The sequence below is a fragment of the Mus pahari genome, chromosome 20 (genome assembly GCF_900095145.1).
Source record: "Mus pahari chromosome 20, PAHARI_EIJ_v1.1, whole genome shotgun sequence".
In the NCBI taxonomy this organism is placed as follows: domain Eukaryota; kingdom Metazoa; phylum Chordata; class Mammalia; order Rodentia; family Muridae; genus Mus; species Mus pahari.
In genome coordinates, this window is record NC_034609.1 from 34011737 (window position 1) to 34038992 (window position 27256).

The window sequence follows — 27256 nt, forward strand, 5'->3', positions numbered from 1 at the left end:
CCAGACTCTCCTGGCTCATTCCTAAGCTGGACTGCAAGGAGAAAAGAAGCGTGACTCAAGACTATCTAGACTCCGCCCAGGGCATGCAGGGCATCCTCAGGGAGGCCAGCCCAGTGTGGACACTGGGTTTTGGAACTCAGGGTTGGAGGAATGGGCAGACATGTAGGGCATATATGGGTCCTCTGGAGGTCTGAGCACTAGGCAGGGAAGAATGGTGGAGTCAGTGAGGGGATTTATGAGCTCCCACTTGTAGCCAAAAAAACTGTCTGACTTGCTTAGCACTGTACTTGGGCTACAGAGACTGTTATGCTTCAGGGGGTGACAGTGAAATGGAGGAACAGAGACGGTGTGACCGATGGACTGCAGGGATGGCACGACCTGCTACCACTTCTCTTTCAGTTTGAAAACATGCTCAGCTGGATGGGCCTACAGAGACTTGATTTCCTTTCTGCAGATCAAACTGGCTGGAGCCAGTTTAGTTTACCATACCTGTCACTCAGGAGACAATGCTAAACCTAACCTTTTAAGAACACACGCAGGGAAACAACACACAAGATTATCCCCTGTGCTCCACTGGTCCAGGAAGACCATCTTGTGGCAGCATCGTCACATGCAGCCCTGCCTGTGCTTGGAAGCAGGAGCCGCAGGAGTTGTGAGAACAGATCAGACGCTCAGAGCCTCTGGCCTGCTCCCTCCAGGGCCACTGAGCTCCCACAGATGGCATCATTCAGGGTGTCACAAAACAAGCTGCCCTCCCATCTTCTCATGAATTGCTTATGTAGAGCACTACCCAGATAGCCAACTACGAGCAGTGGCTAGAGGGAAGGTTGTTCCTAGTCATTGGCCTCTTAGTGGTAACCAGCCTTTAGAAAGTCTATTGAAAGCTGTGTAGGAAAATACACACCCACACAAAAAAATCTGAATCCATAGACAGTCAGGGATCAAACTGGGTACAGGGAGTCAATGCACTAAAACCACAGATGCCTTCTTCCCCTGTCTGGGGGCCAGGCTCGGCCACTAAGAGAGCCACTGAATAAACAGGTAACATCTCTGTCTCAGTGGAGAGACAGTCATGCAGCACAAGTCAAAGGGGTCTAACCTCTTCTACCCTCCACAATGCCGGAGCTTTATGGGAGGTTGCAGACAGCAGAGTGGAGGAAGTAGAAACCGAGACAAAGCTGGGGGGGGGGGGTTCACCACTGCTGTCTGTCTGTATGCTAGGTGCACCTCTCCTTTGGAGAGAAGCCCTCTGGAGTTCTCATCCTGGGGGCTGTGTGTAAACTATTGGGGTAGTGACAGCATTGACCCCAGAGAGGAATGGGATGTCAGTGAGTCTCATATGTGAAAAGCCTGGAGCAGTGCCTGGCAGACAGCACACACTTGGTTGCACTGGCTACCCTGGTTATCACAAGAACCTCCTTATCCTCATAATCAAAATGAGGAGATGGGACAGAGAGGTTAAATTCTTGTTGGAAGCCACCCCGCTAACTAGTGATGAGGTGAAAGGTCCAAGCCTTTCTGGCTCCATATCACCAGCATTTAGCTTGCTAGATTATTGCTGGAGAGCTCTAGGGAGGTGCACATTGAACTCTCTGACACATTTGGCAGGTTTTTGGACAGGTGTCACTGTGCAGACCTCCCCCTGACACCTAGGGCCTTGCCAGGAGCCATAGTGTCGCCAATGACTATTCAGGACTGTTCTTCTGGTGTGGTTGTCTTCCCTGTGCCACAACCTGCAGAAAAGTCTAGAAGCTGATGCTGCCCAACTTTGAGTGATGCTACCAATTAAAAAGACTGCACTGACATGATGACTTAGAAAGGCTGCACTGGATTCCTAAGCTCTGTCTTCACAGTTACCTTTCCTCAGTTTGATGTCGGCTATAATGTGAGTGCAAGAGAAAGTTAGGCACTTCAGAAATACAGTGCCGCCTCCCAGAAAGACCTGCTCACTGGTTGCCGTGGACTGTTGGCATCAGAAACATGACTGGGCAATTCTGTGCTTTAAGCGGCAGCAGTGCAGTGCACGTGGATATTGTAGTATATGTTCATGTAAGACTCACTCTGAGATGCTTTAGGGGAAAAATGCTTGCTGAAGATGACTTGAAATAACTCGGAATCTCTTAGGAGTGACTTGTCTAGACATATTGGAACTGGTATAGAAATGTATTTTAAACCTCCTGTGAGTACTATTCTGTTCATGATAGCTTAGCCAGATCCAAGGACACTGCATCTCAGGCTTGGCCCAGTAGAGGGAAGCCAACCACTTTGGGCAAGCACACCCCAGTCTGGGCAGGTCTCACAGCTCCAGTTCTCCACAAGCACAGGCAGAGCTCAGCAGCCAGCACCACCCACCAAAGCAGCCGAGAGCTGCCTGCTCAAGGGCAGGTGGGATCCGGAGCTCACTGTGCTGGCCACAAAGATAAGTGTGCAGCTGCTTCCCTACGTCCCGTGACCTTCACCTTGAACTAGCCAAGGGAAGAAGACTCAGAAGAATGTTTCCAGCTAAGAGAGTGAGTTCTTAGCCCTTGGCCTCTTGACTTAGGTGCATCTCACACTGCTTCTGGACCCAGGTTTCCTCCTCTTTGCATTGGCAGATTGCCTGAACCTTGAAGTCCCTTTCATGACTTCATGATTATTGGTTGAACCTTGCTAGGGGTTGGGGGAGGAGGTATCATTGGAGAGTGTCATCATCTACGGTGCTGCCAGCTTTCTTTCTTTACTGTGTGGTCTTGACATGGCACCAACCACCTGAAGGGATGGCCAGGGCTGGTTCAGCTAAAGTATAGCAGTGATCTTTAGACGCACGAACACACACACACTCACAGATAGCATTCTGACTGCCCTGTGACTCCTGCTAGAAAAGGGACCCACTGTAGACCCTAGGGATGGCCAGGGCTGGTTCAGCTAAAGTATAGCAGTGGTCTTTAGGTGCGTGCGTGCGTGCGTGCGTGTGTGTGCGTGCGTGCGTGCGCGCGCGCGCGCGCGCGTGTGTGTGTGTGTGTGTGTGTGTGTGTGTGTGTGTGCGCACGCACACACACATTCACAGATAGCATTCTGACTGCCCTGTGACTCCTGCTAGAAAAGGGACCCACTATAGACCCTAGGGCATGGGGCTATCAAAGAGTGGCAGAGAAGGGGCGGTTACCCTTCAGTATCCACCTGCCTCATTAAGGCCCTGGACTATGGCAAGCATCCTCTTTACCACTGAGACAGCTGTTCTAGCTATAAGACCTGTAGTCCAAAGGAAAGAGCAAGCCTTAGGCATCACTCTGAAAGGAGCTCCACAAGAGTCCAGCCCAGGACACAGAAAACCAAGACCTGGACAGGAGATGGCAAGTTCTGGCCATCAGCAACAGAGAGAGGTGGGGTATAAAGAAATCCGAAAAGTATGGATTGCTGTGCTGGCTGGTTGTAGCAGCATCCCATGGCTGTGGAACCCCTGACCTGGGATGTGCTATTGATAGAAAATGCATGCTAGAGTTCAGACTAGGACTCAAGAAGGATGTAGAACATCTCATCAGGGATCTTTATGTTCATCTTATTGATTATATGTTCATATGCTAATGCCGTGGCTTAGTTAAAACATGGACGCTAACTTTGGCTTGGAAACTAAAAATTGCCGAAACCCATCTGTGCTTCAACTGTGTTTCTGTTGGACAGAGAGCAGGATAAAGGGCTTGAGTGGCCACTGTTTCTGCCACCCTGGCTCTGCCTATCATTTGCTGCCAAAGCCTTGACAGTTTGAAATGCTCAAAATGCATCAGGAACTCCTAGCCATGTGACTCCTGGAATAGCAAGTGGCTGCCTTCTTCTGTGCAAAGGCTCTATTCTGGGTTCTGTCACTGTGTCACATACTGAGATCATCCAATCCCCTGAGAATGGAATGCCCACACTCAACCCTGAAACAGGCACCAGAGAAATACCAGCATGCATTAAACAGCAGTTGTGCCTCATAGTAATAGAGCCACACCCCTTAGAAGTCATGAGCTTCAGAGAGTCTGCAGGCTCATGAGGGAGGAAAGCGCAGCCATCAAGTTCTTGGTCAGATGAATAATTGAGTACCTGGAAAGGCCAAGGAAGACCATTGGGCACAGCCGCACAGTGGGGCTGCCTGACACCAGTACTCAGAAAATACAACCTGCACTGCTGTCACCTTGGGGGAATGCAGTGTGATGTTAGAAGAGGAGCTTCTAGCTCCTAACGTTTCCTGCCTGTGCTGCCCCTGCCTTGGAACCTGGCCCCACCTGAGTGCCACACACCTCTAATCCCACACTCAGGCAGAAGCAGGTAGATCTCTTGAGTTCCAAGAGAGCCAATGTGGTCAGAGCTTCTCAGTGACTTCTCAGTCACTCAGTCACTTGGCCTTCCCCAGGTTTCTTGCGCCCTATCTGTTAGTAGAGGCCAGAGAGCTTCAGCTTTTGGGAGCTCCAAGCCTGGCTGAACTATAGCATTGCTTGGACAATCTTGTGTTCTCTCAGGCAGGCTCCTACCTCATGCCCTGTCCCAAAGAGCATTTCGACTTGGAAGGCGACCCTCCAGCTTCTCTAGGACAGATCCTGTGCAGGGTGCAGGGGTGGCAAAATGACAAGCCAGTGTTCTTCACTTGCCTGTGAATGGTCTTGGATGCCATAGAGTATTTCAAGGACCTGTCCTTGTGCCATTGGACATAGTAGTTTGGTTTCATCAGGCTTGGTGCCCTGAGGAGGCTAAGCATCTAGAATGTTGTGGTCAGCGGTCCGATGTGGGCCAGGTCTGCCTGTGAGTCAGACTGGTGCTGGTCAAGGAGAGTGATGTGACGAGGAGTCCAGCTGGATGGCTTCTTCCTCCCCAAACAGGGACAGCATAGCTGCACCAAACTCTGCTCCTTCAAAGGGTAAAAGGAAGCAAGCCCTCCTTGGAGCCATTAGACTGAGCCAAGTGACTGCCATCTGCTTAGCTGCTTGCCAGTCCCCAGGGTAGACGTGTGGTTCCAAGTGTGCAGACCCAGGTGCTGTGGCTCATGGGGAGAGAGTGACCCAAGGCTTCATTCTGGTCTTACCTACAGCACTGACAGGGCTCCAGTGACCCTGCACCTGGACGGGATTGTACAAGTCCTGAACTGCCACCTCAGTGACACAACCATTGGGATGATGACCAGGATTGCTGTTCTGAAGTGGCTCTACCATCTCTACATCAAAACTCCCCGCAAGGTGAGCTTGGACCCAGCTCCGCAGAAGGCCAGTGGTCATCTAAAGGTCCACCTTGGTTTTCTAGGGCCTGCCCAGGCTCAGTGTTGCGGTTACGGCCTGCTGGGGAAAGCCTGGCAAACAGAAGGTTGTCAGGTCCTCGGGGGCAGGGAGGGAGTGGGATGGGTGGGGGAGCAGGGGTGACAGACCAGTAGCTTGCTGGAGTGGTTTACTGAGCCCAGTCTGAGTCAGGGAACTCACAAGTGCCCCTTCTCTGCTCTCCAGATGTTCCGGCACACAGACAGCCTCTTCCCCATCCTACTTCAGACATTATCTGACGAATCTGATGAGGTAGGTCCCCAATCCCAGCCTTCTGTATGAAATACAGTTATCCAGCCTTCCTTTTAGTGAACCATGGGAATCTTCACTGCTTAGATATGCTTGACTGGTTGGCACTGTGTTCTTAACCAAAACTGCATGTAGCATTCTGAGGAAGGCTGTTTCTTCTGTAGGTCCTTCTGGAATACTTGTGACAGGACATGAGTTTATAACAAACTCTGCCTGAGTTTGTTGTCCCTGGAAGGTAGTAAGTGTGGCTTTAAGGTCAGCCTGCTTAAGGACAAAGTATAGCCCCGCCTTGCTGCCCACACTCCTCAGCCTCGGTTCCCTCTGTCTGCTGAGGACAGCAGTAATGCCTGTGTTTTGGAATGAAGTGGACATGTGGAAAGGGCTATATGGTTGCATTGTCAGCTGCAGCCCGCTTGGGCCACCATCTTCAAATTGGTCCCAAAGCCTTGCTTTATTGAGTGCTCACAAGCTGCTAGTGTGAAAAGGAGAGGGTGGCCTGGGTGGAGACGGGGCTCTCCAGCTCACCATCCCTCTGCCTTCATTCTCCGTATCATTTGCCCCAGTTGAACAGAAGGTTCTTTCCAGGGCTCCCCTGCCTCCCAGCCAAGAGGCAGGGCATGCCTGTTTGCAGGGATACAGTCCTCCACCATCTAGATGGATCCTTCTGCTATGTATTAGATGCTAATTGGTGGTCTAAGCCATGGTGTAACCCTCCCCCTTTTCTGGGGGTCATTATGAGGGATGGTAGAGCCTTGTACTCACATAGCAGTTGCCTTATGGCTTACCCAAGAGGAGCATGGGGGCAGACAGGGTTGGGGTTGGGAGAAGAGGACATTGCTTAACTTCCTTGGAATGATGCAGCTTGGTCTTCCCTGGGCTGGTATGAGGCTCACTTAGGGCCCTGGCAACTGCCCTGCAACCTGAACTTGCTTTCTTGAACCTGAACTGATGAGAGAAGCCAACAAACAGATATCACCCTCCTGGACCTCTCAGGTTCTCTACCTTTCCAGAAAATCCCAAACCGGTGGTCTGTGCATACCCTTGGCTCCTCATGGACACATACAACCTACCCCTTCTCCCCACACCCCACAACCCCTTGCGGTTTGAAACCCAGGCGGATGTGTGGCCCCCTTCTGCCTGTGAGCTGAGAGTGACTCACCAGGGAGCTGGGCCTACAATTCAGAGCAAGAAGAAAGGGAAGACCCTGCTGATTGGCTCTTTCCATGGGGCTCCACTGGAAGCAGCTGAGTTTTCAGTCCTTTAAATTGAGTTGTTTAATCCCATCCAGCCGCCTTTGCTTGGAATCGGCTTTTGTGTGTGTGTGTGTGTTTAGCGGGAGCACAGGAGATGCAGTCCATTAAACTGCTCTGTTCAGGTTGCGGCTGTGGAAACTCGATTTGCTGAAGTGCTAAATGTTGTCAGGGCTTTGAGGCACGTCTTGTCGGCCTCATGAGGACAGATTAAAGCTGATCTTGGGGACAGTTTTGTGGTGGATGGAGAGGAGGGGTGCTATGAGAGAATGGCTTCCCTTTCCTACCTTTTGGACCTGGGTACCTTGATAATCACTGGTGAGTCAGACTTATGCCACACTTTCATTATTCACTGGGATCCTGTTCCTGAGTGTCCCTTGCCCGTTCTGTTTGACCTTGAGGACACACTGTGAACTTGGCAATGGAAGTCCACTCCTCCTGGATCCTCTGTAGGGTATCTAGGAAGTGTTCTCTGGTGGGGTTTCTGTGAATTTTACAAAAGCTACTCTGATCTTTCTGGAGCTGCCTGAGGTTCACAAACCATGCTGGACTCTGGTCTTAGAATTAGAAAATCCTTTGGGGAGAGAGGAAGTAGTCTGTTATTTCCATTTTGTAACACTCACAAAACTAAAGCTGTTACTTACCCACAACTAAGAGGTGCTAGAGCCCAAACTCAAACCGAGTTGTTTGAAGCTAAGCCCCGTCTCCTCAGCTGTTTAACTTCCACTCCTATGTCCCACCACGTAAAGAGAGAGGTGGGCACTGGGCTAATGGTGTCATCCCATTTCATCCCGATTTCTCCAGAAGGATCACTGGCCCTTTGTTCTGTGCAGATTCTCGATTCAGTGTGGAATTTTTTTTTATATTTTGAAAAAGTCCCTCCCATTTCAGCTCTAAATCCTTTGTCCACGTTTCTTATTGATATGAGGAAACTCCTTGTATATTTAGGACTTCTATTTGTTACATATGTTGCAAATGTTTTTCTCTCTCAGTACTCCTGTGATAAATCCATATATTCCTCACTATGGCTTAGAGCCACTAACCCCAGGAGACAGTGTGTACCAGGTGTTGATGATGCAAGAGCCAAGCATGGGGAAGACAGAGCTTAGAGACCTGGCTCACTCCCACACACTGTATCTACAGTCTTTTTAGCCTGTAGCCTCACTAGGATGTCTTGTCTGTCTTTGTTCCTCAGTTCTGCCAGAGTAACAGATTGTTAGGCCACACCCTTCTAACATCCTTGTCTATTCTTCCTTTATTCAGAATAAGTGGCTGTTTCCTCCCTACAGTCTGCTCCTTGTAGACATTATATGAATCCTTTTTTGTCAGAAACAGTTTGCAGGTGTCAAATTAATTTTCTTGGCACTGAAGTAGAAATCCTCCCTTTAGCTATAGATCCAGTAACTTCTTTTTTATGAGGAATGTGACCCTGATTTCCCCAACAGGCCATATGCTCAGAGCTTCCTGACAGACCTTCATGTTAGGGTCTGCTGCTTCCTCTGCGCAGAAGGGGTCAGGTGTCAGCTGCTAGTTCCCTGAAAGCTCTGCCTAAAGACAGGGACCTCTCTCCCTCCTTGATGAGCTGGGTCAGGGGCTTCAGATGACTCTTCCCTTCCCAGCCCGGATATAGAATTCTCATGGGAGTGGGGACCACTTGGTCTAAGAAGGGCTTGGAAGGACATACGTTCCCTCTGAGTGAATATGGACAGCCTGGACAGTTGGCCTCAGGTCAGAATCCTACCTCTGGGCTATCCTGCGTGGTGGCCTTGCATAAGAAATTTAACAGGCTGGTGAGATGGCTCAGTGGGTAAGAGCACCCGACTGCTCTTCTGAAGGTCTAAAGTTCAAATCCCAGCAACCACATGGTGGCTCACAACCACCCGTAACAAGATCTGAAGACAGCTACAGTGCACTTATATATAATAAATAAATAAATAAATCTTTAAAAAAAAAAAAAAAAAGAAAGAAAGAAAGAAAGAAAGAAAGAAAGAAAAAGAAATTTAACCTTCCTGAGCTCATTAGGTGAGGCTCGTAACACCCACACTTACATTACAGACAGAATGCAGAGACAAAGCTTTCCCTACACCCTGCCCCACAGCCACCTTCCTGTCCTAAGTTCATCTATTGAGAAACTAACTTTTTCAAAACGTTGACTTATCTGCGAGTGAGCAAGGCTTTATACCCAGGAAGTCATCTTGTCCTTCAGTAACACCTCAGGGTTTTATATGAGAATCGTATTCACAATCAGTTAAAAGTGACATTTTTTTTTTTTTTNGAGACAGGGTTTCTCTGTATAGCCCTGGCTGTCCTGGAACTCACTTTGTAGACCAGGCTGGCCTCGAACTCAGAAATCCACCTGCCTCTGCCTCCGGAGTGCTGGGATTAAAGGCATGCGCCACCATGCCCGGCTAACAATTTTTATTTTATTATGATCTAGAATGACAACCCTTCCTGGTATGTTTTCTTCCTGGGTGACAATGCACCTTAGTGGATAAGTACACGGACCTTAAGATCAGTCCGTACAGATTCTGCCACCTAATAGTTGGTTGACCTGGAGCAAGTAAGCTAGCTTGTTCCCTTAAGGGAGAAATAACAAAGGCTCCTCACACTAGGCTTGTCCTAAGGTTAAAGAGCTCCTCAGAATGAGTGCCTCAGTACACAGGAGGACTCTAGTACACAGACTCTTCACATGGCACACAGCACAGAACCCAGTACACAGGAGGACTCTAGTACACAGACTCTTCACATGGCACTCAGCACAGAACCCAGTACACAGGAGGACTCTAGTACACAGACTCTTCACATGGCGCTCAGCATAGAACCCAGTACACAGGAGGACTCTAGTACACAGACTCTTTACATGGCGCTCAGCACAGAACCCAGTACACAGGGGGACTCTAGTACACAGACTCNTACACAGGAGGACTCTAGTACACAGACTCTTTACATGGCGCTCAGCACAGAACCCAGTACACAGGGGGACTCTAGTACACAGACTCTTTACATGGTGCTCAGCACAGAACCCAGTATGCAGGAGGACTCTAGTACACTGGCTCCTTGGATTCTGGAGGTCATTTTTGTAGAAGACCTCAGAGATCCACATGACCTCAGCAAGATGAGCCTCGTGTCTGCCACAACCCTCTCCCCTCAGTTTCTCCAGCCAACACCTAAACATCGGATACTCTTGTTTCTGTCTCCCATCTGCCCCTAGACAGAGCAGGCTAAGGAACCTGTGTTCTATCTGTCCTAGAAAGCCAGGCAGTGGGTAGTGGGAGAGTGTAAAGTACCCTGGCATGTTCTTCCTCCTCTCCCTCAACCTCCCCAGAAGCTCTGGATTAAAGCTGACATTCAGTGCCAGCCTTGCTCCTTAGAGCCCCGTCGTCAGCATGTTCCACAGTGTCTGAAGCATCATCATACTAGCTGAGGAAGGATTCCAGCTGGCTGCCTCAGGTCCAGGGAGAGAACAGAAAAAACATCATCATTGGCAGAGACATCAGGACCACAGCAGCCATGTCTTTCTCTCAGAATCAAACCCTTGAGACCAGTAAGTAGGCCCTGCTGGATCCTACATTACTTTGGACCTGTCTTCTCAGCAGTGGGGCCTGTTGGGCAGACCCTGCCTCAGCATCTCAGGTCTCCAAAGATTTCCAACCCAGGAAACGCTCCTTGCTTTTCCCCTCGTTTAACTTCAAAGTCACTATCAAGAGAAGTAGCTGGCTGACTATAGCCTGACCTGAGTGGTGCAAAAGCAGCAAAAAGAATGAGCTCCACCCTCCCCCTTTATAATGCAATGAGCACCAGCTGGGGCTACCTTTGACCCAGTCTGAAGGCCAGGCAGCCCTGTTGTCCCATTGAGACTCTTCTCAGTACACCTAATCACTGTTCTGAGCCCCATCGTCAAGGAGTCTTGCCACTTCAGTCTGCTGAGTTGGCCAGCTGAGCTTGGGGCTTCCTGCTTGGTATAGTAGTAAGAGAGACTACATTAACATGAAGTCTCCCTCAAAGGGAAGCCCCAAAACCAACAGCTATGATGAATAGTATCAGAAGGCTGTGGTCTTCGTAGATTCCCAGGTGACAGAGTTCTTCCTCTTCTGTCCCTAGAGGGAGGGCCTTCAGTTGAAGATTGGCCATCTCTCAGGATCTGCCTCCATATGGGGACTTGTACTTAGATAGAGGCACTTCTATTAAAGGCAACTTAAGGAGGCAGTGATAGCCCTCCTGATAGCCTCACTGGCAAGCTCTTCAGGAACCATGCCACAGTGTGCCTGTGAGAATCCAGGGCACGTACACAGGGCCTGTTCCACTGCGTCTATCTACGGCTTCATTCCTTTTGCTGTGGTAAAATACTCTGACAAAGGCAACTTAAGGGAGAAACGGTTCACTCAGACATTTATCGGTACATACAGCCCATCCAAGTGGGATAAGTCAAGCAGAACCTTGAAGCAACCAATAACACATCCACAATCAGAAAGCAGAAAGGGATAAGCAGATGCATGCTGCAGTTTCCTTACTCACTGTACAGTGCAGGATCTGCTGCCCAAGGAATGGTACCCACAATGGGCTGCTCTTCCCAACTCAATTAGTACAAGCAAGATAATCTCCTGTAAGCCTACCCAAAGGCCTGTATCCCAGGTGATGTTAGGTTTGTCAGTAACATACAACATCTATTGTCTCAGCAAATCTGCCCAATAGTGCTAGAATAGTTTGAATTCTCCCAGCATGACTTGTGAGGAAGTTTGTACAGACGGAAGATAACTTACCCAAGGTCATGTAGCCAAGAGCTAGAATTAAGACCTGGGTCGATCTGATTCCTGGTGCCCTAAAATCCACATAGGCTCTGCCGTGAACAGGAGGCCAGCTCACATTGGAATACAGCTTCATGCAGGCCTGGTCTCATGTTACCCTAATAGAATTTTGTCCTTGGCTGGCCTTCAGTTATGAATGTGCCCTCTCCCTCTGAGCATTTGACCTTAACCTTGCTTCCTTGCCCCTTCCCCTAGTTGGTTGCCTCTAGACTACCCACAGATGGGACAGGGAGACGGCAGCTCTTTCATTCCAGGCCCAGACCAGAAGCCTTCTCTGTCCTCCATCTGGTCTTCTAAAAAGCTGAGGCCAATGGCTGAGATCACAGAGGTCTCAGAGTTCAGGAAGCCTCTGGTCTTATGCCACCCAGCTCTCTACAGGACCAGTTTTCTTCTCAAAGATGCTGAAGTTGGACTGGATTGTCCTTGGTTCTTTCCAGCTCTGACTGTGTGGTCCTGACTCCACTCTCTGGAATACTAATACTGTGTGCTCTAAAGCGGAGTCTTCCCTAAGAATGGGGCTTGTTTTCCTTCTCGGTTCCTTGCCTCACTTTTTATTTCACTCCAGTTTTCATTCTGTCTACTCTCCAAAACAAACAAAAACAACCCCTCCCTCCTGCCTCAAGTCCACAGGTTTCTTTAAAGTCAAATCATCCAGTAAGGTTAGAATCTCCATCCACAACACTAAGCTAATGTCAGCAGCCAAGAGCTTCGTTCTTACAGCCAGGAGCCTGCTCCATGTGGGAAGATGAAGGTCCTGGGTTCTCTCCCACGGTGCCACAGGGGCCTTGTCCACAGCACTGTATGCTATGTGTCCCTACTCTGCCACAGCTGACCCTGCAGCTTCCTACTTCCCTCTTCTCCCAAATGGTAACAGCCAGCAAGAAGACACTGGAGCCCTGTCCCAGTCCCAGCATCTTCCTCCTAGGGACAGCCAGGACTCCTGGTCCAATGCCTCAGCAACTGTACACACACCACAACCCAGCAAAAGTACCTGAAGCCACTGCTGGGCACCTAGGGAGATTGTAGCACTTCTCAGTTGAGTCCTTGTCAACAAGTCCTTGCCAAGGACAGGCCAACAATAGTGTGTCTGCCTAGAGGACCTCTGCTTCTCATTCTATATTTCACGTCTCAGTCTCCCAGTTAGCCACCCTAGACTGAGGGCACCCGCAGTAACTACAGAGAGCATGTAGTCATCCCACTGCACAAAGCCAGTTTATGTCTGTCTAGATACTTCCGTGGGACAGAAGGGTGAGCAAGCAACCAAACTTAGGGCAGTCACTTCCATGAGTGCAGTGGAAAAGAAGGCTGAGGCCTGACTCCTGGTGGGAGGTGAAGGGTAAGCTGAGAAGGGCAGCCAAAAAGCAGGCCTGCTAGCAGCAGGAAGACATAAACTGAGGGCTCTGTTGGGTTCAGCTTCCTCCTAGAATCAGGGCGGAGTTGTTTATAAATGCCTGGGTTAACTCCCTGCCCACACTGCAGACCCCCAATGCCCATCTCTCCTGAACTTTCAGAGTGATCACCCCCAGAGGCCAAAGTCTATCCATTTGTCATCAAAACCCTGTGGCACCGTCCAAGCCAGGCCGCCGTCAGAATCCCCTGCAGTTTTCAGAGACAGCTGCTTGGGCCTTACCCCAGACTCCCCCAGCTGTACCTCCAGCGAGGCCTTGTTGCCTTTTTTTTTTTTTTTCTCACAAAATCCCAGGAGACTCTGGTGCATATGTCTGATTGGGAGCTACAACTGTGGACCAGCGTGAGATCTGTGGAAGCTAGCCCCCTTCCCCCCAGCTCTCAGCCCCCATGCCTTCTTCCATGGAGTCTGGAGGCAGTGGCCAGGCCAGACACCCTGTGCTCACCAAAACACTGCTCCTGGCATCTTTAGAAGTCATATGTTCTTCTAGATTGTGTTGCTTTTTTTCTCCTCTGGAAAGCTAAATTTCAGTGGCAGTTTCCTGCAGGTTCATGAGACACTCGGGCCAGAAAGGGACCACTCCCCACAGGTGACAGAGGTCATTCCTCTCATTGGCTCTCTCGTGGACCCTGAACCCAGCACCTATCTTCATCCTTCCAACAGCCTCACAAGAGGACTAGGGGTTTCCATTTCACCTGAGAGGACACTAATTCTAAAGAACCCAGAGAAGTTAAGGAATTTGGTCAAGATCTCTAGATGGCTTCTGAATCATTCAGAAGCGCATGTATGACCTCTTCTCGCCTTGCCTCGCCTCCTCCATCTTTCTGTCCTCTCTCCTCTCTCCAGGTCCTCCTCCTTTACTTCTCTCCTTCTCTCTGTCCTCTTTCTGACTGTCTCTGTCCTCAGTCCACCTTCTGCTATACATTAAAACTGGGCCAGAACCCATCTGTCTTTATATCCATTCCCACATAGCCCTTATCACCCTTTATAATGGCAGGTTAGTGTGGGCTTTAAGAGAAGTCTGTCTACCTGAACATCGATGCTCAGAAATATTTTACAAGAAGGTGAACAACCAAGTTGGCACAGAGTGTGCTGGTCCCACTCAGCCCTGTTCCCATCTCTCAGGTCAGGTGCTGTGGGAAGCTTACCAGGAAGCTGTGGTTAAGCAGAGCTCTGGGGGTAGTCAGGAAACCTTCCCCTCTCCTGGTTACACAGTGCTGGAGCTTATCATCTGGTGCTAGAACTCTAAGGATGTATATGTGTATGCACTCAGAATTTGCAACTCTAAGAGCCAGGAACTCAGCAGGTAGGAAAGCCTATGGGGTTAGGAGCTGGAGAACAGCAGTCTGGTCTCTCCGTTGATCCTACCCTAGGCTGTCTTTTCTTCTCTCTGTACCCTGAAAGGGGCACCACCAGCATCATCCTCATTAATCTACATGACGACTTGGTGGAAATGACAATAGCATTAAGTACTGGGCCTTCGCATAATCCCATAGAAAAGATCTTCAAAGTCCTTTTTGGGGACGTGGAGCTGCCTAAATCCCCTAGGACGTGTACTCAGTGTCAGCCAACATTACCTGTGTGCTGAGTATGCATATAGCTAGAACTTACTTTGCTTTGCCAAGACACCTAAAAGCAACCTGAGTGCTCTTCTAATGGAAAAGAAAATGTGTCCACACCTGAACAGAGCTGCTCACCTCCCAAACTCTGGCCTTTCTCCTTAGGGTACTGCTCATCTAGTTGCAGAAGGCAGGGTTCTCATGCCATGTAGACCACAGCTCTGCTCAGAATGCCAGCCTTCCTGCTGCCTTCCACAGCTCCTGTTTACCTTGGGTCTAAGGCTGATGCTTCAGCCCAGTGCCAGCTGCTGTGGGTGCATTTCCCACTGCTCTTGGCCTTCATTCTGGCTTCTAGGGTGAATTCTCTGGCTGATTCCCCAAGCCCCAGGGCAGCAAGACCCAAGTTATATGTGGTCAGGGATGGAGGAGGCCTGGCCACTGAGCTATACCCTTATAACAAAAGGAACTAGTTTCTATGTGGGCAGAAGCAGAAAACCCAAAGATCCTGTGGAAGCCAGGCCTCATGCCTCTGCCCTTCTTGTCAGATTTGCTTCACAACATGAGCGGCAGCCTGACCAGACCCAGATCACCTACAGGGCACAACAGTCAGCTATTCTACACAGAGACTTCAGATATTCCTTGGCATTGGCTGACACTGGCCAGAGTGCAGCCTCCAGAGTCTGGAGCAGCGTCCATCTCTTTCACCAGTACGAAGTATGCCTCTTGGGAACATTCTTGCAGCTTCCTCCCAGCCGGCACTGGGAGAGCACAGTCTGGGAATGTCCTGACAATAGAAAGAAAGATTCCCTTCAGAGGAGCTGGATTGCTGCACCAGTTGACCTCGAAAGCCTTAGCTAGTGCTTGCTGTGTAAACCTAGGACTTCCTAATGCTTCCTAAAGCTCAGTGGGACCTTAAAGTGGGACGTTTGTCTATCTATCCCTTTGGCAGCAGCTATTCCAAACTATTTATTTTCTTTTCTTCCCCTATGCTGCAGATCTTCCCCTATCTGCTAAGTGATTGCCTGGGCCTTCAGAGCCAGAGTATTGGTTGGAGGCAAGGTCAGGCTCCCCTGTGTGGGGACTTGAACTTGTAGTGTTTGTCTGTAGGCTGTAGCATTATCAACTGGGACAGAGGAACAACCACAATGCCATGGAAGGGCAGAGGGCAGGGATTAGGGTAGTGAATGCCCATTAGATCAGTGAAAGAGAACAGCACTGTCCAGGAGAGAGCCACCCCTTGGTTGCTAGAAAATGAGTGTGACAGATGTCATTATCTACGTTTATCCTAAGGAAAAAGCCAATTGACACTATAAAGTTGTCTCCAACAAAGGGGATCATCTGAGGAATCCCTGGTTTTCTCTCTGCTGTCTACCCCATGGGAAATATGAAGCCCTTTTCCCCTAACTCCTGAAGCTTCCCTTGGAGACACCTTGGCAGATTCTGTCTGTACTCACTGTCTTCAACCTTGACCCTTACACTCCAGCAAGGAGTCAAGGCAGCACATTTCACTCCAGAACCAGGGACCAGCTGATGGGCCCTCCCTACCCCCACCCACTGCCATGGTAACAGCACTGCTCCCGTTCCTGCAGAATATTGCTTTCTTGTAACCTCCCTCCCCCTCCCCTCTTTTTTCTCTCACACAAAAAGAAAGCACAAGTGTTTTATATTCATTTTGCAAAAATGCTGTGTAGTGCATACTAATTGGTGTGGCTTCCTCCTGCTTTCTTTGAGCTAGTCCCCATCCTTGAAGCCAGGACTCCAGGCCAGCATCGGGCATGGGCCCAGACAGCCTGCTCATTGGCAGAAGAACTAGATTTGGATTTCTGGGGGTGGAGCAAGGCTGGCCACATGTCTGTGGTTGTGGAGCATTTCCTTCTGGCCTTGTGGGGTCCTTGAGCAGGGATCTTTGTCCCATAGCTTCCTACCCACACTGCAGGGTCTCCAGGGAAATGTAGAGCACCACAGCCTTGGCCTGGGCATAGAGACTCAAAGCCAGGACTCTGCTCATCTTTCTCAGTGCCCTGGTGACTAGACTGTTCTCTGCAATAGCTCTCCTCCCTGGGCCAGATCTTCATTTTGATTGTTGCTTCAAAAGGCTCAGGATCCCAGCTGGGTTATGGGCAACTGAGAAACAGCTAGCAATGGGATTTGATCACTTGAGCTAATGTCAGAGAGCCACTATAGCCCCACAGTACCTCCCGTACACAGTATCCACCATACAGCATTCCTGCCCTCCACTGAAGCAGTCCCCTCCCTTCTTCAATTCTGCTCTAACTAAGGGGCAGGAAGGGGCAGTTCATTGTGTGTGCACCTGTGTATGTATGGTGCCCCAGGCAGGGCTGTAGGCTTTTTACCAATTCCTAGGACTAGAAACAAATCATTTGCTTTGTAAGCACAGGAGCAGTGGCTGGGATCACCAAAGGAACCTGTAGACAGCATTTCCGGCTTTAATTGTGAAATTGAAGTGTAATTTGCATTCATTTGCTATTTGATATTAGACTTTCTAGAATAAGAGAGTTCTGAATGCAAAAAGTGCCACCTTGCTGGCTCTGCTCTCCTGTCCAGTAGTGGGCAGGAGGCAGCAATGCAGAGATGGATGCTGCACATTCTCATGAAAAGCCCTCGGTATGAACTGCTGTTCCCATTTCATCACCAAGCCAGGGCCATTAACAGCCTGGTATTGGGATTAAAAGTCTTGTAATAAGAGTGGGATGTTGGACACTTTGTACTTGCTTTCTGTGCTGTGCACTGAAGTTCCCGTGTTCTTTGGTATCCATGGGGGATTGCTCCAGAGACCCTCCAGATTCCAGAATCTGAAAATGCTCATATTGTTTCTATAAAATGGGCCAGTATTTGCATATAACCTACATACATTATCCCATGCACTTTAAATCATCTCTTAGTGATATATATTACCTAATACAGGTAAACGCTATGACAATAACTGTTAACGCTTCAATGTTTAGAAAATAAGACAAGGGAAAAGCCTTTATATGTCCTGTGTAGGTGCACATCACCTAATATTTTCAGTTGACAGTTGGTTGAATCCTTCAGCACAGAGGGCCAGCTTGACTCACAGCCTTCAGGGCAGCCTTGCATGATCAAGCCTCCATTTGTACATACAGGGAAACAGATGCTAATACCTGCTAAATGGAACCCAGATTCTTGTGTATGGGTCATAAGCTTGAGACACCCAACCTAGCTACCACTTGAGCCTGATTTCTGACTATATATCCCTCCACCCCACATCCTTCTCGGGAGCTAAACCACAGAATGTACCACCTTATTCTCTGTATCCATAAGCAGCTTATGCTAGTTAAAAGAATGCTTCAAATGTGTACCCCACAGTGTGTGTGTGTGTGTGTGTGTGTGTGTGTGTGTGTGTGTGTGTGTGTGTAAGCACACAAACACATGCCCTTGGTGGCCACACTATCAAGTGCTTCAAATGTGTACCCCACAGTGTGTGTGTATGTGTGTGTGTAAGCACACAAACACATGCCCTTGGTGGCCACACTATCAAGTGCTTCCAAAGGCTCTCGGCTACCCTCAGACCAAGTTGCTGGTTCCTGAAGCCCAAAGGTTCTCTTTCAAGTAAATGTTTTTGCATCCTATAGCCTGTAGCTCTGGCAGAGCCTGTCCCGTGTAGCCCTGTGTCTCCTATAGTCAAAGCTGAACCATGGGAGCTGCTCAGTAGGTGTTAGGAAAAGGAGAGCTGTGCTGGACGGCATGAACTGATGTAGGATGGGAGTTGCAAATCTGGAATGTCTGACCACAAAGCCCTGAGTAGTTTGATTAGCAGACTTGGGCTTCTGAGCCGGAGCTGTGTATGAGGTAGATACTCTGTATTTATGTTGAGCTGGTGATTGTACAAATCTCAGATTCCTTGGATAGAGTATAAGGTAACAATGATGGTGATTGAGAGTGTTAGTTCTCAACTATAGCTTGCTCCTCTGGTCTCCTTGTCCCTTATAGCCTGGTTCTTGAGCTGCTCTGTTCTTGTACAGGCCATTCTTCTTGCATGCTACTGGGTCTTCCTGGGCATCACTTCAGCTGGAAAGAGGTGCCTTGTGGATATCTAGTGTCTTATGTACCTGTACTGGTGCCAGGGTTCTTGCGAGAGCTGGCCTGGTATAATGTGTGCCGTGCCCCAGTTAGCCTTGCTGGGTCATACTTTTCTCACTCGGAGCATTTGACCTGAAGGATTTGTTGTTGAGAGGGCATATGACCCTGCCCACTTGTACAGACAGATCTGAAAAGGACAGCACGACTGGAAGGAACAGAGTTCTAGGAGGCCAGGGTGACCTTCTCTTCATCAGCTTCTCTCCTGAGTCTGAATCAGTTGTCAGATCATAGAAAGAACGACCACTTGGGCTCTGGTGCAAGCAACACTGAATGGGAGTTAGGTTACCAATTTGAAACTTTGCCTTAGTTCTTATATTTTTTTCGTACATATATCAAAACTCAGCATTTTTTAAAAGGTTACACAACCATCACTACTGCCTAGTCCCAGGACATTTCCTCTCCATATTCCCCCCCCCCCAAGAAAATAACTCTGCCCGTTAAAAGTCTCGTCCCTAACTACTGGCAACCACAAATGTGCCTTCATCTTTTCAGATTTGTCTCTTGTAGACATTTCATGTGATCGTTGTAGTTTGTAGCCTTCTGTGTCTACCTTCTCTGACTTACAAGTATTTATAAACCTCTTCCTGTTGCTATAGAGTCCAGTGTCCTTTTTTATCTATCTGTGTATATGATGTGTGCACATGCCATTATCAAGGATGACTACAGAGTCCAGTGTCCTTTTTTATTTATCTGTGTGTATGATGTGTACACATCAAGGATGACTTTGAGAAGTCAGTTCTTCTCTTCTGCCTTATTGAGTCAGGGCCTCTGTTGCCAGGCTGCCTGTCTCCCATCTCACTATAGGAGCACTGGCATTACAAGTGTGCCCTACAGCTTATCACGTTTGTACAGCCAGTACTTTTACCCACTGAGCCATGTCCCCCTTCCTCATTTATTTTTATGACCAGGTCATATTCTGTAGAGTGGATGTACCACACTGTTTATGAGAAGAGGGACCTTTCCGTTGTTCAGCTAGTGTGAATGTTCACATGCAGTTCTCTTGGTAACACATAGGAGTAGGAGCACCCCTATGGAAACTCTGTTTAGTTATTGTAGAACTCTTGGCTTCGTTCTTGCCCTGCTGTTTATTTTTGGGTGATTCACCCCATACTGTCCCCCAACTCTAAGTCCTAGATCTAGTTTGCCATCCCTGACCTGTGACTTACTTGTGAAATGGAGGGGGGAGTTAAAAGTCTACATAACTGTAGGAGCACTGGCATTACAAGTGTGCCCTACAGCTTATCACGTTTGTACAGCCAGTACTTTTACCCACTGAGCCATGTCCCCCTTCCTCATTTATTTTTATGACCAGGTCATATTCTGTAGAGTGGATGTACCACACTCTGTTTATCAGAAGAGGGACCTTTCCATCTACCCCACCACATCTGCTACCCCACCACCATCTGCTACCCCACCACACCCTCTTCCCTATGTCTCTTCCATTCCTGGAGCAGTGAACCTGCCAGACACTCCTTCCTTCAGGGAACAGAGCCCTAGGCCTGCAACCCAAACCCACCTACGGTCTTCTGGTTCTTGGCCTGACATGGGGCCAACTTTTGCTCCTGCCATCTGACAGGGCTATGTGGGGCCATGTTTTCCAGCCACTACAGATCCATTTCCCACAATTCAGCAAATAGAACCCATTCCAAAAGCAACTAAAACCCAAATCCCAGTGCATGGAAGGATGGACAGTCTACAGTAAGCTTCTGGCAAAGCTCTGTTGCTTCTTGTACCAACAGTCATAGGCAAGGGTGGCTCTGACTCCCTCCAGCAGCCCAGTGCCTCCTGCAGCTCAGCTCTGATGCAGGGTAGAAGCTCAGGCAGGGCCTAGAGAGTGTTTCAGTGCCTGTAGTGAGGGAACAGTGGGGATGGCATCATGTAAGTGATATCATGACCATCCTGGAGGAGGCCAAGGTACTGGTGTTAAGATTGTGTGCCAAATGTGATATAGCTTAGAGAAGACCAGAGGCCAGATAGGGTCAGTGTGCAAAGGGAGCCTCAACAAGGGTACAGGAAAGCTGGCCAGCAGAAACTAAGACAAGTGACAACCCAGTTGCATAGGATACGACACTGACTTGTTACCTGAACTGATAGGACCACTGTTGTACTCAGACACCAGATCCTTTTCATTGTTGCATGCATGCATGCATGCCCTGGCATGTGTATCTACTGAAGGTCAGAGGACAACGGCAGTGGCTGGGCCTTTCCTTCCACCTTGTGAGTTCTGGAAATTGATCTCAAGTTGGCAGGTTTGATGGCAAGTAATTTTACCTGCTCAGAAGCCATCTCTCATGCCGTGAACCCAGAGCTCATTTTAGCTGGACTGACTGGCCCACAAGACCCCTGAATTTGCCTGTCTCCTCTCTCTACTGCAGCATAGGATGCCACTGTGCCTGACTTTACATGAATGCTAGAGATCCAAACTCAGGTCCTCTTGCTGCATGGCAAGCATTGTATCCATGGAGCCCTCTGCCAAACCCCAAACTGATCCGGCCTGTATATCCCAAGTGCTGAGGTCACTGGTGTACACCATTCTTTAGACTCTTTGATGCCAGGCAGTTCCCAGTTAGCCTTGTGATCTTGAAAGGAAGCAGTTTATCCTCTGCAGTGTACTGTTTTGCTGAATTCCAGTATTCATAGATTGGGTGTGTGGAGTGCATTCATGATCATGATATTTTCAAATTGCAGTTTGTATATTAGGATATAACCCTGTCTTCACTTGAGGAACATTTGTACTTACAGGGTTTAGTAGCCATTGTCACTGATTCCAGAACATTTCATCACACCCCCCCAAAAGGAACCTCAGCTTAGCCTTATCTTGACCTTGTATTTACCATATTCCACTAGCTAACCTATTGGCCCCACCCACAGAGCTCTGCAGCTTTCCCACTGGCCCCTTACCTACTGTGGTTCTTCCCACAGGCTCCACCCCCCACCCCCAGTGGTTAATTCTTTCTTGATCTGGGTTCAGAGCAGCCCAGTGAAAGGCACAGTTGTCTCTGTTGTCACCTGGTGTTTGCTGATCTTGTGCTGGGTGCCGGGTAATCCTAGGGCTATATCTGTGGGTGAGGCAGAGGCAGGCATTCTTGAGAACTGAAGAATAAGGAGCAGAAAGTGCTTGAAGGACCTGCAGTGGGAGGGACTCCCTGAGGAGGGAGTGTAGACTGCGGGTCTTGGGACTGATGACACTTAGACAAAGGGGTATGCATCCATGGTGATGCCTTCCCAACAGGGCATGTCACTGACCTTTCTCTAGTGCCCACTGTTTAGTGCCACAGTGGGGTGCGCTTTGTCATCCTGCAGCTCTAGTGTCAAGTGAAGATAGTGTAGTTTCCAGGGTTACTGGCCCTTTAAGGGCAGCCGTAGAGGAGAGAGGAGCACATGGCCCAGAGTAACATGCCTCTCTTTAGAAGAGTGCAGTAGGCAGGTAGGCAGCTGAAGAGGCCTTGCCTTGTCCACCCAAGGCTAAGTGGAAACACTTGAGAGACAGTCCTAACTGGGTGTTAGGAAGCCTTTTTGCAGTGGAGGCCAGACTCGCACCCAAAGCATAGAGGGCCCTTAGGACTCTGTGTGGCCTGATATCACCTCTGCAGTGACGGCTGTTCTATGGACAGGGATGGACAGGGCCAAGGCCTCATACAATACAGAAACTGAGATGCATCCTATGTGTACAGCTCACCTTAATGCCCAGGACCTGCATCTCAAGGAGCCCCCTCCAGTCCTTGTTCAGATAGAGAGAGGAGAGCTGCGGGAGAAAGACTCTTCACCCTGGTCAGCTTCCTTTCCTAGGCGTTCCATCAGTAGCCGTACCTTCACCACATTTTCCCAAGCACTCTGACAGCTACGATCTCTGTGGCTCTCACAGCAGGCAAGCAGCACATGGTCTACAGAGCCTCCTGCCCTGTGAGCCACTCCTCATCGCTGACTTCGCCTCTACCCCATCAGCTCAGCTCATAGTAGGGAGTTTGTCCTTTATCCTCCACTTGTCTCCCCAGGTTGTCTTGAAGGATCTGGAAGTGTTGGCAGAAATTGCTTCCTCCCCTGCAGGCCAGACGGATGACCCAGGCGACCCTGATGGCCCTGACCTCCGAGTCAACCACTCGGAGTTTCAGGTGCCCACCTCCGGCAGAGCCAACCTACTGAACCCTCCCAGTAAGTATTTCCCTGAAGTGTCTGGCCTAAGGAGTACTGAGTCTTATTCTAGCCCAGAAGTTACTTATAAATGTGTTCTGCCATTTATGAGGGTCAGTGGCTTGCCAGCCCGTGGTCTTCTACCACAAGAGGCAGCCTCTGCCTCCTGGCTCACACTCCATTCACCCCTGAAGAGACCCTCACAGCACTCATCTTCAGCTCTTTTTTAAACCACTGACTAAGCACAAACCCTCTGAGGCAATTTCTCCACAGGCAGGCAGCCAGGGCCTTCAGTCTTGGGTCTCACAGGTGGAAGAAAGCTAGGCAGCCATTTCCTCCTCACTGAAGCTCAGAATAGCTCAGCATGGCAGGCAGCCCAGGCAAGAGACAGGATAATTCAAACATGCTGTTTCCGGGCTGTCCTTGCAAGCAAAGGTAACCAAGGCTTTCATAGTGCTTGTTCTTCGGGTTCCTTCGGAATGACAGGTAATTCTTCTCCCTGGCCACGCTGCCCACCCAGCTCCTCTTCTCAGGCAGAGACCACCTCCCTCAGCCATGTGAGCCTTATTAAAAAGGCCCAAGGACACAGGTTGGTCGGAAATTACCTGGTGGGTCTTGGATATTTGCCAGGTCTTTGTCCCTCAAACCCCTCATGCCTTCTAGACACCAGGACCTCATTAGCTTCTCATAGACTCACAACCTTTCAGTGACATTGTTCCTCCTGCAGCTCTGTAGCACTTTGGGCCCTAGCCCCAGGCCCATATTATACCTGCACTGCCCCAGTAGAAGCTCCCTGATGTTTGACCAGACACCATGCCCAGTATCTGAGAAGTTCACAGTATTTTCAGAGCTCCACAGGCCTTGGTGCATCCCTGGATATGCCAAGTCAAATCACAGAAGGCCACGTGCCGAGGATGACAAAGAAAGCTGTGGGTAACTCAAGCCCTGTAGCAGGAAGCACGGGGAAGCCCAGGCCTCAGGCTCTCCTGCTGCACGCTCTCCCTGCTGGGTTACAGTGATGAACTCTAGCACAGCCTGGCTTCCTCCCTCCCGTTTCCCCAGGATGCCATCACTTCCTCACTTAGGAGACCAGCTTCCCCTGGGCAGTCATTAGCTGTGGTCAAGGAAACAGCCCCCATATCCTGATGCCAGGACCTCTGCTATGGCTCCCACCTCCTGTCCCTCAGCAGAGGAGTTCACTGTGTACCCTCTGTCTCTAAGTCAGCAGATATAGGGGCCAGCCCCAAGACTGGGAACAGATGACAGAGGTCAAGTGTGGTGGTGCAGAACAGTGGGATCTAAGTGAGGTAGAGAGAAGGCTTTTCCTCAGATAGGAGAGATGGGAACAGGGAGGAACCTACAAGAGAGGAGTCCTGCACTGGCCCTCAGTCCTTCCTCCCCAGGAGATAGAATGCTACCATCTTCTCTATCCTCAGAGTGACAGCAGCAGGATCCTTGAGCAGACTGCGATACCTAGTGTTCCCAGGACCCTCAGTGGTCCTTCCCTTCATCTGTTAGCATGTTTTCTCTCCCTCCCAAGCATAAAGAAGTTGATAGCTGAAATGTGGGTTCATGCTACTGAGGGCATGAGCCAAGAAACTGTTTTGGGCACCCACCTTAGAGTTGGGGTCCTGCAAGGTTCCTTGGGGCACTGGGATATCAAGATCAGCCATTGCTTAGAGACAAGAGCTGAGGAAATTTACCTGGCAGAGAACTCTGAATCTTGGCTCCTCACCCCACCAAAATGGGTAGGCGGCTAGCTAATGAGGCTGAAGGGGTAGAGACTCTTACCCTGGCCTGCAGAAACTATCAGAATGGCTCACCTCAGCCAGAGACACTGAGAAATCATAGGAAAAACAACAACAAAACATCCCAGATGGTAAAAAAAAATCAGTCCTGGGAAGAATCCTGGGGAAGGAAGTGCCTATACCCAGTCCTGTAATTTCTTTCACAAACCCATGATACTGGGAGCCACAAAGTTAGCCTGAACCATTTGTGGAACTCGGAGCTATGAGACTCCCTGGGCAGATGCGTTCATACATGCACATCTGCAGCTGGCATCAGCGTTTACGAGTGTGTTCCTGGCTCTGAAAGGTCAGGATCAAATCAGTAATAAAGGAATGCAGGAAACCAGTCTGTCCTCTGCCCTCTCCTGCCTTATGGGGTGTTGTTGAGGTCAGAAAGCATGCAGGAAGTGTCCTCATTCCTCTGCTGGCCAAGCTTCCCAGAGTACTTCCCAGACATTCACTGTGGTTCTGTTGCCTCCTGTGCACCTATGCACATGGACAGAGGATGCAAGGCCAGCCCTCCTTCCTGCCTCAAGTCCACTGTCTTATACCTCTCTAGGACACAGCTCTGAGAACCTGAGACAGTGCTATGTTCTGTAAGAGGAAGTCGCTCCACTCTCCTCCATGCGGGAACTTCTAGAAGGCAACGTCAGGGCATCTGCAGGGAAATCAATGGCCCCTCCTTCACATTAGATCTGTAAACTCAAATGGTGCAAATCCCACACAGTTGGTGGGGGGGAAGACCCATCACATGCCTGGGTGAGTGCTGTGTTGGCCCAGATGCACCACTACAGTGGTCCCTAGGGTGCTGGAGGAGACAGAGTTGCCCACATGGGACTTAGCATAAACATCTCTCTCCCTCCAGCACAGAGACCCAGGTCTGGGCCCCACCTCCTTCATTCGTGACCAGAAAGGAACTACCTCCAGAGCAATAGGAGCGCTGCCTAGGCAAGGACCTCTGAGCAAAGCCAGCTCCCTCCCTGGGGGCTCCTGGGCTCAGCTCACTGTATACCATCTCTACCTGACTCAAGAAATCTGCAGGTGTATTGCCAGGCTGTGGGAAGAAGGGGCAGTAAGCAAGCCTCTGTGGGCCCACCCTGACCCAGAGCATTCACAAAACAGTTAGTAGGACCCAGGAGCTCCCAGCATGCATCCCCTTTTCTCCCAAGGCCTTAGACAGTTCTGCTCTCAGGTAGGTATCAGGCCTGGGGAGACCCAGGTGTCTGTCCTCTGGATCCTCAGCCAAGGGTCAAGGCAGGTCTGAAAGTCGGCCTGAAATTCCAGGCTGCCATGACTTGCCTTCTTGTTGTGGCCTATTTGTTTCATTTCTTTTCTTTCCTTTTTCTTTTTCTTTTCCTTTTTAAGTGGGGTCTCATGTATTCCAGGCTAGACTTAAATTCATCAGGTAGGCAAGGATAATCTTAATTTTTAAATCCTCCAACCTCCACCTCCCCTGTGCTGGGATTACAGGTATGCATCACACTAGGGACGAGCCAGGGATGGTTTTGTACAGGCTCAGCAAGCACCCAGCACCACTGATGGCTAAAAACTAATCATGGCAGCATACCCTGCATGGATCACTAGTCTCCACCTCTAGGTCTAAAAAGGGCAAAGGTGAAATTTCCATCCATTTCATTCCCTGCATCCCAGGCCAGTATGACCAGATGTCAGCAGTATCTCCCTGTCACCCGACAGGCAAGTTCTGGAAGAAGCCCAGGAGGCTCTCAGGAGCTAGGCCACTTCTCCCTGTAGTACAGTGGTCACAATAGCTGCCAGCATTGGCCATGAGCTGATTGAAACTGGCACTATACTAACCCCTCTATAGGACTGTTTGCCTGGATCACCCCAGCTCCATCCAGTACCTGTGAGAGGAGAGCATGCTTTAGTCCCTTGATGGAGAGTGGTGACACACATTTGTACCTGGCTAATCCCACTTACAGCCCTTGAAGGTTTCTTCTCCTAAGGGGAGGAACAGAGGAGCCTAGCTAGCAGTCAGAACTGGTCTTGGTGCCCTCTTCCCAGCTGTGGCCCCAGCCTGCTCTATAATTCCCAGAGAATTAGTTCTTCACAGTGACTCCAAGGACCCCATGCTGGCCTCTCGCTACATAGAGCCTCATTTCCTGTCCTTCCTTCCTCTTACTATAACCACAGTTGACCATATCACAGCTTCTCCAAGAGCCTTGCCTCTTGCTCTTTGAACCTCAACAGCCTATACATCTTTCACCTTCTAGGAGGCAGCAGAAACATCTGCCACCCGTGCCCTGTAGTGGGTCCCTGCTTCAGGCACTGCCTCCTTATCTTCTAAATTGGGCTGGAGTGCTTGGGGGCTCCGGAAGCTGCTCCATAGGCAGGGCTAAGATCAATTAAGTGAGAAACTGCTCTGGTATCCATCCTTAGTATCACTGGATCCCTCTGGTCAGTTCTGGTGACATCCTCTGCAAGCTGCCTCCCCTTTACCCCCTCAAGCTCTTCAGGGTGGGTGGTGGAACTGGTCTGTTTCCTCTTGGCTGTGAGGAAACCTTGGCTCAAGGTGCAGAGGTATAGGTTCCAAATCTGAAATAACCCAGGTCATAAGAAATGCAAGCACACAGATCATCCCTGCTTCTAGACTCAGATTATATCAGAATTACCAAATGTCTTGTGTGCACTTGTGTACATCTCAGGCTACAAGAGCTAGGTTT

General features: G+C 49.6%; 1 protein-coding gene across 1 annotated transcript in view; it reads left to right on the plus strand.

Moving 5' to 3' along the window:
* Vac14 (VAC14 component of PIKFYVE complex) overlaps positions 1 to 27256 on the plus strand; it is a 99388-nt gene that overhangs the window by 27211 nt on the left and 44921 nt on the right. Inside the window, exons 11-13 of the mRNA XM_021220264.2 lie at positions 5045 to 5189; positions 5451 to 5516; positions 22653 to 22809. Of these exons, the coding sequence (XP_021075923.1) occupies positions 5045 to 5189; positions 5451 to 5516; positions 22653 to 22809 (368 nt within the window). The remainder of the gene's footprint in view (positions 1 to 5044; positions 5190 to 5450; positions 5517 to 22652; positions 22810 to 27256) is intronic.